The sequence below is a fragment of the Spea bombifrons genome, chromosome 5, assembly GCF_027358695.1.
Source record: "Spea bombifrons isolate aSpeBom1 chromosome 5, aSpeBom1.2.pri, whole genome shotgun sequence".
Lineage (NCBI taxonomy): Eukaryota > Metazoa > Chordata > Amphibia > Anura > Pelobatidae > Spea > Spea bombifrons.
The window spans coordinates 26,749,212-26,765,198 of record NC_071091.1 but is presented as its reverse complement, the minus strand read 5'-3'; the positions used below and the strand labels follow the sequence as shown (position 1 = coordinate 26,765,198).

Sequence of the window (15,987 nt, the reverse complement as noted above, 5' to 3'; positions counted from 1 at the left end):
GCGGGAGGAAGAGGAGGGGGTAACCGGGGGTCAGGTCCGCGGACTGTGCCTGTGCTGTCCTGTCCGTGTTTAATGCACGGCGCAGAGCGTCTTATACCCTCCCGGTACACATGACGCTGCCCATTCCGTTAGAGGGTCTCTGTAGCCTTTTTACAGGACCCCTCTCTTTTTAAAATATTGTTTTTAAATGATTTTAAATTAATTTATTAACGTCGAAGGCGCCGGAGGGACCGAGCTTACTAGCTAATACGTAAACCATTCATCAAAGACTGTGCCTACGGATAGGCCTCATCCCCGGTGTGTCGTACAACCTGAGGCCGCGGGCCCTTTTCCAAGAGACGAGAGAAAAGAGGAAGGAAAGACCCCTGTATCTGTGTTGTGTGTGTTCGCATCTTGGAGGAGGAGAGCCGCACATCTGGGGGAGGAGCTCGACTGCACAATAGGAGCCGGAGCCCTATTCTTTTATTTCTCTGCTTCATTTATTAATACGCATTTTTACTGCATTTCTCTGGGAGGAGGACCGAAAAGATGTCTAAATCTGCCGGAGGAGGAGGAGCAGCTGGAGGGGGAAGCGGGGGGCTCACCTGGGTGGTAAGTCATGGATACCTAGCCTGGTTAAGTATGATGTGAATGAGAAATAAGCTATTATGAGGTAAAGCCCGGGGATGCCCCCTAGCGGCAGGGCTTTCATTGGAGACTCTGCTTTCTAGCAGTTGAGACATGGAGGCCTCATCATTGGGACCTTGAGTTATGTGAGGATGCTGCTTCCAGGTCAGCTCAGTAAAAGGGCATCTGTTTCTCTGTGTCAAGGGATGCCTGGTGGGCACTTTGTGTTTCATCTTCTTGGATCTTGGTCCTCAGCTAGCTAATGATCTGGTGGTGTTGCTTTTTTGTGTGGTGGGAAACACTGCTGTGTTTCTTTGTGTTGTGTGAGAGCTTTAATGCAGTTTGCCCCCCACTGTGCCGGAGTATATGTCGCGTCAATGCCTAAACATGATGCTGTAACGCTAGATGTTAACACAGTGAGGGGTCTAAACATGATGCTGTAGGGGTAGAGGTTAAGGCAGTCGAGGGGTCTAAACATGATGCTATAGGGGTAGATTTGAACACGGTGAGGGACCTAAACATGCATGTGATGGTATATAGATGTTCAGGGTCTAAGATGAGACCAGGGACTATTTAAGGTTTGATTGAGTCTTTAACGCACTAGACGGGCCGAATGGTTCTTACCTGCAGTCAAGTTCTATGTATCTGTTTCAGGTCTTCTGTGCCACCACTTGTCCTCTACTGCACTTTCCAGTCTACGTTTAGGACAATGAGGAGCATCCTACGGGGTTTGAGGCCTTACTTCATGCCTCTTGTTTAGGTTTTTAAGTGAGATTGCCAAATATATGCACCCATTGTGCTAGCTGTCCAGTTAGGATGCAAAGAAACACCATTATCACCATTGGATATAAATAACTCATTGGTTGATGTTCAAAGTTAATAGATATACAAAGTTCTTATGTGGGAGGAACAGGGGTCTTGTGAGAGCCTTGCGTCCAGTTTTAAATTGGATATCTATCACAGGCCTCTGTATTATGCTTATCATGATTATATTGGCCCCAGTGCCAAAGTTTCATCTTGACTTCTTCACTCCCCATCATGTAAAACTCTCTTCAAAGGAGGCTTCAACGTATTTATGAAACAATCTGACCCAATAAGACCTCTCTTGGTGTTTTGTAATGTATGTTTAATGCAAAGAGATCATTCATTGATAACAATTAACTTTTTTTAGGGAAAAACCATTTGGTTTATGTTCCTTGTTATAGGAAGTTTGTGTGGTAACCTAGACTCATGAGGACCCAACTACTTTATTGTCGCAGCATTGTCCAGGTAGAATACGGAATGAGGTCTGTAATGCGGAAAGGGTTTGAGGACTAGGAGCCCCATAGCTTCTGCTCCTCTCCTAACCAATGAGCTTGAGGCCAATCAGATTGTGTAGTTTATGTAAAATTTAAGATTTATTTCCAAGTTACTGTATAGTTGGTGGGCATGCATTAATTCAACTGGATAGTGTAGTGTCTTGTGATCGTTTCTTTTCAGATCCATCTGTTTTTCAACAATTTAAAGGCACAGCGGGGTTATGTCGGAAAAGGGGTTCTGATGCAAAGTTTGACAAATGGTCTTATCACCATAGCAACCAGTAGAAGGATGTTGCTGATTGGAGCTGTGGCAATCATGTTGATGTGATGTCTTTGTGGTTGGCCTGTTGGAACCTTTGTCACACGGGCTGTGCGGCCATACACCTCATTAACGCAAACTGTTTGGAAGATGAATAAAACCAACCAGCTCCTTATCTTGTGTGTTATGGCTAATATCTCTGCGTAATATATAAATAATAAAGTGTGACTTTATCACAGTGCACATGAGTGGTTAGCCTGCCTTCGCTCCCGTTGCGCTTCTCCTCCGCTCCCGTTGCGCTTCTCCTCCGCTCCCGTTGCGCTTCTCCTCCGCTCCCGTTGCGCTTCTCCTCCGCTCCCGTTGCGCTTCTCCTCCGCTCCCGTTGCGCTTCTTCTCCGCTCCCGTTGCGCTTCTCCTCCGCTCCCGTTGCACTTCTCCTCTGCTCATTACTGGTCGTTTATGTCTGAGGTCCACATACCGTGTGCGTAAAACTGCAAATGCCTTCTCCCTCAAATAAGAGATGTTTTTTCATTGTTACTTCGCTCCGACACTCGCTACTTGTTCTGTATGCTGGCGCGTCTTTTTCCTCCTCCTTAACGTTGTATAAATTAACAGCCTTGTTTAGTTTGTGCTCTGTGCCGGCAAGCTTTGTGAAGTAGGTTATTTATGAAGCTAATTTGTTGAAATGGCTTTCAGCTTGTCTCCAGCAATTTGTTATGAAAATAGGCAGTTTATTAAACCCGGACGATACCTGAAGATGTCGGTAACGCGTCTTTAATACCAGTCGGTGTCCACAGACTCTTCCTTGTGGATTTGGGAATGTTTTAAGTGCATCGATACACAACCGGGCGACCGAGCTACACTAGGAGCAAAACTTAATTTATGAGCATTGTGTTTGTCAAAATATATTATCTATGTTTTCAAGCTTGTATCTGCACACAAGACGTCTATGAACTACATTAGTCACTAGCGTGTTTCACCAACACCAACAGTGTGCACGGCCAAGCAACCCTACGCACAGCCTTCCCGATATGTAACAGGAGATCATTTCTGCTTAAAGGTGATCTGCCGCTTTCCCAAATCTCCTTCGCTTTTCCAATTCAGTGTCCGTTCCCATAAATCAATATGAGAATGTTTACGAACTAAAGAAGTGATCCTATGTTATGATGGAAGCATCTATAACTATTTAATCCAGTGGCGTCTGTATATATGTATGCTTTACGGTAGGTGGATGGTATTAACGTAAACCTACCACCAAACCAGGTTTCGAAATGTATGGAAATAAAAGGCTGTTTTTGCAGAAGGAGAATGAACGCGTGACTCGTTGCGGGTTCCACATATTTTAATTTCCCTTGGATTGTAGCTATCCCTTTGTTTTTGGTGGTCGTTTACATAATACTGTTGAAGATTACACTATTGTGCGCGTTGTCTGCTTTTATGCTGCACCTAGTGGGGGCCTTCTGTGTCCTCATAACCGTTAACGTTGTTAGCAGGGCCAGTCCGGCTCCTCAAACTGTCTGGAAGCCAACCTTGCGTTGCCTGACATATATGAGCTGAGCTATTGCATAAGGAGCGTCCATATGGATGTGATTAAGGGCCAGAATGAGGCGTTTGAGCCGGCTCAGCGATCTGAGTTTGAGCCTTGCCACTTTGCCCAGCTGTGTTCTATATTTCTATAGCGAATGCACAAGCAACCTACACCCTAAACGGTAGTGAATTAGGGGTAACGACAAATGAGAAGGATTTGGGAATTGTTATAGACAACAAACTAGGCAACAATGTGCAGTGTCAGTCTGCGGTTGCTAAGGCCAGTAAGGTATTGTCGTGTATAAAAAGGGGCATCAAGTCGCGGGATAAAGATATCATTTTGCCTCTGTATAAATCAATGGTAAGGCCGCACCTTGAGTATGCTGTGCAATTTTGGGCACCTTTTCTAAAGAAGGATATCATAGCACTAGAAAGGGTGCAGAGGCGGGCTACAAAATTAATAAAAGGAATGGAGCACTATAGTTATGAAGAAAGGTTAACTAATTTAAATCTGTTTAGTTTAGAGAAACGTCGCCTCAGAGGGGATATGATAACATTATATAAATATATTCGGGGCCAATACAAACCATTGTGTGGAAATCTGTTCATAAACAGGACTATGCATAGGACACGTGGTCATGCGTTTAGACTGGAAGAAAGGAGATTTAGACTAAAGCAGAGGAAAGGGTTTTTTACAGTAAGGACAGTAAGGATGTGGAATTCTCTGCCTGCAGAGGTAGTTTTATCAGAGTCTGTACAGACGTTTAAACTGCAACTGGATGGATACCTGGAAAAACATAATATTCAGGCATATAATCTTTAATTATGGGGAAACAGCTTATTGATCCAAGGAGAAATCTGACTGCCATTTTGGGGTCAAGAAAGAATTTTTTTCCCTGGTTAGTGCAGAATTGGAAAGAGCGAAACCGGGGTTTTTTTTGCCTTCTTTTGGATCAAACAGCAACAAATTAACAGATATAGGAAAGACTGAACTTGATGGACGCATGTCTTTTTTCAGCCTATGTAACTATGTAACTATATTGTACCATAAGCACTCTGTTACATAAAACATGAAGTTTGTGGCATGCAGCTGGTAATGAGAGCTGGCCTGGAGCAGAATCTTGTAGTGCTCCAGAATCCTGTTCTGCTTAAAGTACAATTATATTTTTGATTTATGTCTAAGTGGGAATGTAAATGGTTTTTGTTTAAGATGTTCTCTTTTTCCCGCTCAGACCCTGTTTGATCAGAACAATGCCGCCAAAAAAGCAGAAGAAGCTGAAAGCAATAATAAGAATGACTCCAAAAAAATGTCCGTAGAAAGAGTTTACCAGAAGAAGACGCAGCTGGAACATATACTGCTCCGACCGGACACATACATTGGGTCTGTGGAGCCGGTAACACAGGTAAATGCTGTCCCTAAAAAAAACAAACAAACCAAAAAAAAACTGTAGATTTTTATTTTGAAAGCCTAGCCGTGGCTCGATTAAACACGTGCAGTTTTGCCCTGTATTTGCTTGGTTATAAAACGACCCCCAAATTTGGATCTTAATGGAAGAAAAAAAGAAAATGCCTAAATATAAACAACTGTATTGGGGAAGAAAATCAAAACCACTGTTTTTTGCTTTCATTGCTCTCACGCTCTCATTGCTCTCACGCTCTCATTCACACCCCCTTCCTCACAAAGTCTCCATGCTTTTTCCGCTGGCTGCTTCCATGTGGCCCGGCTCCTTTTCTGAAGCTCCGCTTCTTCTCTTGCCTCTTGTTCTTCTATCTTCTTTCTTCATCCACTTTGCCCCGGTATCGGCTCGATTATGCATGTACTACCGAGAAAGGACAGAGCCTCCGTGCCTGTATTGTGTGCTGGGGCTTCACCTTTTTTGCGGAAGTACTGCAAGAGGCCAGAAGTTTGCAGACAGACTCGCAGAGAAAGAGAAACGTTTCTGCGCCTCTCCACAAACCCCTCTGCAATATTCTGGCTTCTTGGAGTACTTCCACAAAAAGACACTACAGGGACAGCCTCTCCTCGTTCCTCCGATCGGGGGAGAGTGTGTGCGCGGAGGCTCCGACCCTTTGCGAAAGTACCTGCATAACAGGGCGGATACCCGAGAAAAGCAGGTGAACAAAGAAGAGGACAGATAAAACAAGAGGAGGCAAGAGAAGAAGCAGAGCTGCGGAAAAGTAAAGGAGTTCAGTCACCAGGTTCATGTGTGAGGAACATCCCGCTAGTACAGTATATGTGATCGAGTTACACCAAGTGACACCGTACTCATACACCGTGATCCCTTTTAAAGGTTCTGACGCTTTTAAATGACCGACATTCATACAGTAAGATGTAGAGTCTCATGAGCGTTAAAACTTTGGAGGTCATTTCTTCATGAACCCCTCAGGTCCCTACAGCTTGTATGATTATGTGTTTTTCTCTATGTATGTTACCCAACCAAACGGTATTGCAATCTTCTTCTGAGACCGCTACGTCAATATCCTTTCTGTAGGTGACCCATTAAGTGAGAGATTTTCATTCGTATGAAGTGGTCTTTAAGGTTTGTGTGTGAGTTGCAAACAGTTTTTGTTTTCTCTTGATAGTATGAGCGTTATTGACACAGATGTTTATTCCCCTTGTTTAGACAATGTGGGTTTATGATGAAGATATTGGAATTAATTGTCGCGATATTACTTACGTGCCAGGATTATACAAGATATTTGATGAAATTCTTGGTGAGTACATTTTTAAAAATGATTATTTTGATTGGAATTGGGCCAGCTGTAGAGATACTGGTGTTTACATTTGTCATTCAAATACAAAATACTGTATTGTCACATTAAGGTGATTGGGGGGAAAAGACTAATTTGGTTATAACACAACACAGTCCGGTTAATGTGGGGTTATATGTGTGCTATTATATTTTCTCTGTTTTTAGTTTATTGCTGTAATTAATGTATACATTACTATGTTTTTGTTGGTTATAGTTATATTATTGGGACTGTAATGGTTTCCATTTCTATGCGTATTCACATTGACTCACAGTCTTGTCCATGTTCAAGAAATTACTCTGGTGCTGGCATTGTCGCTTGCTAGTATGTTATGTGTTAATTTTGTTAAACCTTTCCTGTTTCCTGTGTAAGTCAAATCCCTTTCCCCTGTTAAAATGGTTATACAAACCATATCCCGTCCCAACAACGTGTATTCTTATGCTTCGTGACTGGCGGCACAGTTCTCCGGGAGAACCTTTTTTGATCAGAGGAATCGGAGCGGCTACCCATCTTGTAGGGTTTTATAGAACCTGCGAGCAGAATTGCCATGTGTAGTGAATACCAGACTTCTACTGCCCTTACTCTTCACTTTCCCTCCTTTCGTTGGTAAATACTTAAAAAAGAAATATCCTAAAGTATTGTTCACCAACGCTTTCAAGCAAATAGTGTCTTGGCATTCAAACAGCATGTTGTGCAGCTGGACTCGCTGTACATTTTAGTGTATAATGTTACATTTAGCGAGATGTGGAATCTGTATACAGCGCTTACAGGTTATTCTGGTGTTTATAAACTTTTGGAACGACTCCATAATAACTGCTTTTCCAGGCATATGCTCCGGTTAATAGGTAGGTGTTCACTATAGATGGAAGTCTGGCTCTATCACCTATACTAGGTGTTCATTGTTAAAAATAAATCAAACTGCTGGTGTGTTAACTTTGTAACTATAAATATTTTACCATTATGACAGTAGTATTTTTATTATGTTTTGTGGGGTTTTTTTTATTGCTTCTGTCCGTTACTATTCTAGGTTCTTGTCTTGCCTCTAAACTTTTTTTGTTTGTACTTTTACAGTCAATGCTGCTGACAATAAACAGAGAGACAAAAATATGAGCTGCATTAAAATTTCTATTGATCCGTAAGTAAATGTCTGTTTTCTTCTTGTTGTTGTGCATTATGCTCGATATGCATACCCCTTGCGGTTTCGCTATGTAATAAAATGTGGAGCTTTCGTAAAGCCAAGCAAATACAGGTCTCACGGGCAGATCGTTCTGCCATATAATTGTTTTTGGTCCAGACATTGTGTGCAGTACCCATTAACGTGGAGGTTTCTATATTCTTCTCAGGCTTGCCATTAAGGAACATTCCAGCCACTACATGAACTTTAATTCATATGCATGTAGCGAATGTATATGAAAGTGCTTATATGTAGAGCTCTTTGTGTCAGTACACTGTAGCCAAGCTGTAGATCTGTCACTTTACCCAAATATTGCATAGAGAAGCTCAGTCCTCCGCATAAGACCTTGCAATGGTGTTTACAGATGAAAAAGCAATAAATATTTTAGGTACCTAGCTTTTTATATATACAGGGTGAGAGAAGCCATCATAACTTCCTTCTCTCAGCTTCTGCACGATAATAATAGTTTCCTTTCCCCTTTCCCCAGTTAAACTATTGATTGGTTCAGACAGCCTTTGTAATGGTGGAAGAGAATGGAGGAATAACTTTAGGGCAGATTATGAATAGATATAATTAGTAAAATGTTCTGTCATTTACTACGATACTAATCCTGCAAATACTTTGTGTAGCGAGTCAAATATAATCAGCATATGGAACAATGGCAAAGGGATTCCAGTGGTGGAACACAAGGTGGAGAAGATGTATGTCCCAGCATTAATTTTTGGACAGCTTTTAACTTCCAGCAACTATGATGATGATGAGAAGAAAGTTACAGGTAAGGCGTGCTAGATTTAAGTGCTGTATACATTCTCTAACTTTGCTTTATGGTGTTTGCTTAACAAATTATACATTGAAACATTGAACTTAACATCTCTTTGATTTGCATTATGGAAGGCCAGCCTCAGTAAGGTTATCCTGCTAGGAGAGCTAAGTGCGCTATGCATAACGAAATACACTGTATAACCAAAAGTATGCGGACACCCATCCTAATAATTGAGTTTAGGTGTTTCAGCCACACCTAACAGATGTATAGAATTAAGCACAGAGGCAGCCATCCCTATAGACAAACTTTGCCCTCAGTGACTTTAAACCTGACATTGCCATAAGATGCCACCTTTGCCACAAGTCACTCTCTACCTTTCTAGATCTGCCCCGGCCCACTGTAAGTGCCATTATTGTGAAGTGGAAGAATCTAGGAGTAAAAAGAACAACTCTGCCGCAAAGCAGTAGACCACGCACACTCACAGAACAGGGCCGCTGAGCTCTAAAGTGTGTAAAGTGTGCTTGTCCTCTGTAGCATCGTTCTCTACAGAGTTCCAAGCTCTGTGCCTCAGCAGCTTCATGGAATGGGCTGACAAGCTGAAGATCCTTTTGCACGTTGCCAAGTGTCAGCCGTAGTAGTGGAAACGAGTTTTCTGGAGCGATGAATCATGCTTTATTATCTGGAGGGATAAATCTGTATGCTAAATGCCAGGAGAACGCTACCTACCGAAATGCAATGCCTAGGGCAAAGTTTGGTGGAGGAGAGATATTGGTCTGGGGCTGTGTTTCAGGGTTAGGCCCGTTTAATTCCGGTGAAGGGCAAAATGAATGCTAAAGCATGCAAAGACTTTCTAGAGAATAGTATGCTTTTAATGCCATTTACTGTTCCAGCATGACTGTACCCCTGTATAAAAAGCTATGTCTATAAACACATGGTTTGACAAGTTTGATGTCAAGGAACTTGAGCGCCCCACACAGAGGCCTGACCTCAACCCAACTGAGCACTTTAGGGATGAATTGGAACGCCAGTTGAGAACAAGGCATTCTGGTCCAACATCAGTACCTGATTTTACAACTGTTCTTTTGGCTGAATGGTCACAAATTCCAGCTGACTCTATAGTAATGCCCATGGTTTTGGAATGGGATATCCAACAAGCTCATGTAGGTGTGATGGCCAGTTGTCCAAATACTTTTGGTCATAGAGCGTAAGTTGCATTAAGCCACCAATCATGAGCTGATGTCAGTATATCGGATGCAAAAGTTCCTGGCTTGTTGAAATGTCAATTTCGCTTCACAATATTGTGTACATAAACACTAATTACTGTTTTCATCTTACAGGTGGTCGTAATGGTTACGGTGCCAAGCTTTGCAATATATTTAGTACCAAATTCACAGTTGAAACTGCATGCAAAGAATACAAACACAGCTTTAAACAGGTAGGTTTGGTTATGTTGCTAAACCGCATCCCAAAACACATGATTTGTTCAATGATAAATATCTTATACCGTATTCTTTCCAAATGGAAAAGGCTTCAGGTATATTATTTCATCAATCATCATTTAATGTGAAGAAGAAAAAAAAAAAACAGGACACCTGAACGCAACCTTCTGGAATCACCATTGCTGTCTATCCACAAGCCAGCAATCGCATAGTTAAATGATGAGGAGCACAGCGAGAATGAGCAAATTAATTCAATGAAAATTCTTGCCTTTTTGGTCCCTTCCCACGATTTACAGATAATTTTATTTTTAAGGAAATAGAAGGGACTGCTAAAATACGACTTCTTCTCTGTGTCTATTAGATGCTGGCAGTAACTTCCCACACTGTTTGGAGAGCCTCGCTTTATCATTCCAGACCAACATATTTTTTTTTATTTTTTTTTGGAATAGATTGGCAAAGGAGCAACTGATATTTTTTCCTTTTTTTCAAAGCAATTAGTAACCGATGATATTTGGCAGCGGTTCACGACATGGACTCTCGTTTATATACTGACGATGTGAGAGTCTTTTTACGTTTCTTAACATTTCCTTTTAAGCTTGTGATTAAGTGCAGTTTATTTTCCTCCAATCGGTACAATTTAATTTCTTTTAATACAAACAAAAATATTCAGGTTTTAATTGGAAGCTTATTAGTTGTGATTTTGTTCTATTAGAAGTACAGCTCTATTTGATGGCGCTATATAAAACAATAAATAAGTGCATGGTGTGAAACATTTTCTTCATCCATATTTTATTTAGGCATTGGGGGCAACACAGACTGATGATTTCCCCTCGAAAGTGATCAACTAATATGTTTGTAAAATTATTTTCTTTACACCAATCAGATTTTCAAAATGCTGCTTTTTCTCTTGTGTTGTGTCCACCTGCCGGCAGCACTGTTGGTAAAGCTTCCCCTCTCAAAGACACATCTTCATCTATTGTGCCTTCACATGTACCAGATTTCGCATTGATCACCCCTACCCTGGCCATTGGCTACAATGAACAGTATCTTGCTCATGTGTCAAAAGAGTAGGGTCTTAGTTACCATGCGGTGCAGGGGGTAGAAGGGTCATGGATGTTCTTTAAACTACGCATCATTTTTCATTTATTTTTTATTTATATAGCGCCAACAATATAAGCAACACTTAATAATATACATATATTCAAGGGTTATGACAAGACGAGAATTGACAGACTAAGACAAACCAATACATTAGGTGGAGAGAGCCCTGCTCATAAGCTTACAATCCTGAGGGAATAGGGTGACAAACATAAGGCATAGAGAAAGGGTGAGAGGTAGTGTGGTGGTTGTATCAGTGACAGGGAAGCTCTAGCAGCTAAGACGGTGCGGCTTCTCTAAAGAAGTGAGTTTTGAGATGTTTCTTGAATGTTGGGAGAGATGGTGGAGGTTTGGTGGAAGTAGATTCCAGAGATATGGGGCAGACCGAGTGAAATCTTGTAGACGGGAAAAGGAAGAGGTGATAAGTGAGGAGGAGAGCCTTAGCCCATGGGAAGAAAGTAAGTACTGTAGGTTACTCTACAGTATATTTTTGTACCCGAGGCTCCAGCCAATGTCCTGTTACAATATCAAGTCTTCTGTATGTCTGTAAACTTTTCTGCCACATATATCATTACCTCCTTTGTTGCCTCGACAAGTCTTTCACACTCCTCTGCTACTATCGTTGATTCCTGCAGCAACGCGACTTAAAATGCTAGTAGAGGTCATGTGTGATATTGCAATACTGTGACTGCTTTTGCCTGTTATCATTCGTCTGCCAAATACTCTGATTTAATAATCTTGAAGGTGGTTCTTGGTTTATTTTATAAAGTGTTCTGTTCCTTAGTGCTTTTTTTTCCTTTCTACACAGACATGGTCAAATAATATGCTAAAATCCACTGAGCCCAAGATAAAACACTTTGATGGCGATGACTACACGTGTATTACATTCCAGCCCGACCTGGCCAAATTTAAAATGGAGAAACTGGACAAGGACATTGTGGCCCTCCTGACACGGCGGGCGTACGATGTTGCCGGCTCTTGCAAAGGCGTAAAAGTCATGTTGAATGGGAAAAAACTTCCAGTAAGTCCTTTTTTCCTGAACGCTCTAAAGTCCACGTGTCTCGAGCGCTGTGCCAACCATCTCTTCTGCTTTTAGGTGAACGGATTCCGTAGCTACGTAGATCTTTACGTAAAGGACAAACTAGATGAAACTGGCGTCTCGCTGAAAGTTATTCACGAAGTTGTGAATGAACGGTGGGATGTATGCTTAACCTTGAGTGAGAAGGGATTCCAGCAAATCAGTTTTGTAAACAGTATCGCTACCACAAAGGTAAGTCTGCTTCTGGGCACTTTTGAATAACGTTTTCGTTCAGTTCAGCAATTATTTCCTTACGTTTGCTCCTTCCTCTGCTTTCTTTTTGGTTGGCCAGAGGGTCCTTTTCCTTTTTCTCATCCGCTATTTGTTAAAAACAAGATGTTTCTTGTAAAGTATTGCATTCATATCGTTCCAAATACTCCTAATCTCTTCACTTTGCATTGCGTAGACAAGCCAGAAAGCTTGTTTTTCCCTCAGAAATCTCATGGTGCTGCCACAACCCCAAGGGATTCTGGGTAGGCGTATGCAAATAAGGTCAATAATGATCACCTTTGATTATTTACACTAGTGTTTGTCTCTTTTGTAGCCCGTTTTAAGCAGAATGTGTATTTATCAGTAGCCTTGCCCCGGATTTTGGCATTTATTTGTCACGGTTCACATCTGTGCTGTTAAACTGATCCTATGAAGTTACTTGCTAACCACTTTTCCTTTCTTTCTTTTTATTGTTTTATAGGGTGGTAGGCATGTAGATTATGTTGTTGACCAAATTGTCTCGAAACTCATTGAAGTTGTGAAGAAGAAAAACAAAGCTGGGGTTTCAGTGAAGCCTTTCCAGGTATTTTTTTCCTTTAAGAAACTGTTTTGACAATTGTTTCCACCTTTAATTACACTCCCCTGAGATTATTATGTAGATCTCTATATAACGTTTGTTTTGTGTTTGTTTTTTTGGTAGGTGAAGAATCACATTTGGGTTTTTGTCAATTGTTTGATTGAAAACCCCACCTTTGACTCCCAGACAAAAGAAAACATGACTCTTCAGCCCAAGAGTTTTGGTTCAAAGTGTCCACTGTCTGAAAAATTCACTAAAGCGGTAAGGTTTTCTTGAACTCTCCCTTTTTTTTCCTCTTCCTTTTTTGTATTTTTTATTCTGAGTTATTCACTTATTTGTTGCTGATGTAGAACTAGACTCCATATACCATAGTATTTGTCTAAGACAATTAACATGAATTATTTTTCATCTTGCTTACTGCTAACATCACACATAAGTGTACTAGAAGTCCAACATATCTTATGTGATGGGGAACACTGACCTGCTTTCTGTTCCCTAAAAATTCTGAAACAATTAAACGGATTGAAAAAAAGCAGTAGCAATTTGAGTTAATTAATTTAATTATGCTAAAAGCAGTGTTTGTTCATTAACATTAAAAGTCACATAAAGTATTCCTGTATGTCATTGGCCATGTTTGATAACCCCCCCTCTGTTTTTAATTCCCCTTAAAGGCTTCAAATTGTGGCATAGTGGAGAGTATCTTGAATTGGGTTAAATTCAAGGCCCAGACGCAGCTAAACAAGAAATGTTCATCTGTGAAACACAGTAAAATAAAAGGCATCCCCAAACTGGATGACGCCAACGATGCTGGTAAGAGCTGCCACCAAATGCACAGATGTCCTCACGGTGTCTGTGATCTTCAGTGTTGCGCAAGCATACCCATCCTTGTAACCCCCTTCAATAATCAACTCATTGGAGCTCTGCACTTGCCAATGTACTATCATTACTAGTGGTGTAATAAGAGAATCTCATTGTACGGCGCTGCAGAATATGATCAATAATGGTAATAAGAGAAACCCTAAACCTCCAGGGTGGTGAGAAGGTGTGAGCAATTTCCCTTACTCAGCACCGGCTGCGCATATCCACTCTGTATTGGGAGACTGAGGTTTTCCTCGTACATCTATGTGGACTCTGCTTCTAATGGATGGTTTTAAGAATGTTGGTCAATACTGTTGGCCAATAGTTTTGTTGGAAACAACTAATAATAGCAGTCTCACACTAAAATAGTGTGGCGTTGGTGAGTGACAAGCCCCTAGGCTTAGCCGGCACTGCCGCATCTGAGGTCTGAGGCCTCGATCATAAGATTCAGGTTTTTGTAATTGAACAAAAGTGGTGTTACCCAGCCGGTAACCCGCTACACATCTATGTAAGGAAGAACTACTTCTATTGCTTTTCATTTGCTTAATTTTTCCTTATTGGTTTCTGCGTAGGTGGCAAACATTCCCTCGACTGCACTCTGATTTTAACGGAGGGAGACTCTGCCAAATCCCTGGCAGTTTCTGGCTTGGGGGTCATAGGAAGAGATCGGTATGGTGTGTTTCCTCTCAGAGGGAAAATCCTCAACGTCAGAGAAGCCTCCCACAAACAGGTAACAAGAGAAATGCATTTTATATGTATATGTTTGTGCTTTCCCATTCCAGTCATTCACTCCCCAGTTTGTTCAACTCTTTCCTTCTTAAATTTTAGTTTTTTTGTTCCTACAGATTATGGAAAACGCCGAGATCAACAATATTATTAAAATTGTTGGATTGCAATACAAAAAAAGCTATGATGATCAAGAATCCCTTAAAACATTGCGCTATGGCAAGATTATGATCATGACAGATCAGGTAACTTCTGAAGTGTTGTAAACTAACAATACAAATTTTTTGGTTGCATTCAATAAATACACATTAAAAATAAGCAATTTATATCCTATGTACTAGAGGACTGCATTGGGACCCGCCAAAAAACTTGCGGGCGCTCTTGCTGGGGTTGCGGGCGGTCAGGCACTGCACCTGCGGGTCCCGTGCAGTCCCGCGGAGGGCTCTACTAGGTACTATGGCAGGCATGTCCAAACATTTTTCGAAGAGTGCCAGATTTGATGAAGTGAACATGTGCGAGGGCCGACCGTTTTGCCTGCCATTCTTTGAACCGTTAAAATTAAATGCAAGTTAACTATTTTATGCAAAGTTTATTGAAAACGACATACTTTTCATTTTGTGACTTGGATGACAAATCTTAACGGGTGTTAAATCACTCTGCCTTTAATATCAAAGAAACAGGAAGCTGAAATATGTCAGGAACATTGTAAAGTACATTACACAAAGTAATAAAGGTTGTCTGTCAACGTTTACGTTCAAAAAATGTGAACAGGAACATAACACCAAGTATACATCTGTTCAAATATATTTATAACTGATTTAGACCAACTGACGTTAACTGAGGTTTTACAACATAGTCATCTGAATTGGAAAAAAAAAACTTGCCTGCACTAATGTGAAGGGTGAAACGGAGATCTGCACTGCGGCACATAGACTAGGTCATCCGATAATGGAATTATAGCACAGTCACGGACAGTCAGGGGTTAATGAAGGGTATGACAGCTTGCTACCACAGATTCCTATATGCTGCCTTGTCTGCTTTATACATGTATCCTCAGTGCACAGCCCTGTCTGCCTGTCAGTGTGTTGTCTGTGCAGTTACTGCTCCTTGTCAAGGTGTTTGGTAGGCAGAAGTTTTTTCTTCTTCTTCAATAGCCTTTAATGGTCGCCATTAATGGCTTGCTTTATTGCATCTCAGCCGGTTAGTGACTGCGTTTTTTTTTACATACACACAGGATCAAGACGGCTCTCACATCAAAGGCTTGTTGATTAACTTTTTCCATCACAACTGGCCGTCCCTGTTGAAACACAGTTTTCTGGAGGAGTTCATTACCCCTATTGTCAAGGTACACAATTAATATTCTTATCCCAGCCTCTCCGATGTGCCTTTTGGGCAAGAGCTACATGTAACTTTTAACTTCTTTCCCCCCCCAAAGGCAACTAAAAATAAGCAGGAGCTCTCGTTCTACAGTATTCCAGAGTTTGATGAGTGGAAAAAGCAAACGGATAGTCAAAAAACCTGGAAGATAAAGTATTACAAAGGTTTGTGTTTGTTTCTGACATGTCTGTGCGGAGCGTTTGTGTACATGCACACACACACACGGACAAGTACATAATTTGTTGC

General features: G+C 41.3%; 1 protein-coding gene across 1 annotated transcript in view; it reads left to right on the top strand.

Annotated features, from left to right (window-relative positions):
- TOP2B (DNA topoisomerase II beta) overlaps window positions 1–15,987 on the top strand; it is a 28,853-nt gene continuing 12,866 nt past the window's right edge. The window contains exons 1-15 of the mRNA XM_053466179.1: window positions 1–591; window positions 4,923–5,093; window positions 6,315–6,405; window positions 7,513–7,576; window positions 8,245–8,390; window positions 9,716–9,813; window positions 11,724–11,936; window positions 12,012–12,185; window positions 12,685–12,786; window positions 12,904–13,041; window positions 13,452–13,590; window positions 14,211–14,368; window positions 14,484–14,609; window positions 15,599–15,709; window positions 15,800–15,905. Of these exons, the coding sequence (XP_053322154.1) occupies window positions 529–591; window positions 4,923–5,093; window positions 6,315–6,405; window positions 7,513–7,576; window positions 8,245–8,390; window positions 9,716–9,813; window positions 11,724–11,936; window positions 12,012–12,185; window positions 12,685–12,786; window positions 12,904–13,041; window positions 13,452–13,590; window positions 14,211–14,368; window positions 14,484–14,609; window positions 15,599–15,709; window positions 15,800–15,905 (1,900 nt within the window). The 5' untranslated portion in view covers window positions 1–528. The remainder of the gene's footprint in view (window positions 592–4,922; window positions 5,094–6,314; window positions 6,406–7,512; window positions 7,577–8,244; window positions 8,391–9,715; window positions 9,814–11,723; window positions 11,937–12,011; window positions 12,186–12,684; window positions 12,787–12,903; window positions 13,042–13,451; window positions 13,591–14,210; window positions 14,369–14,483; window positions 14,610–15,598; window positions 15,710–15,799; window positions 15,906–15,987) is intronic.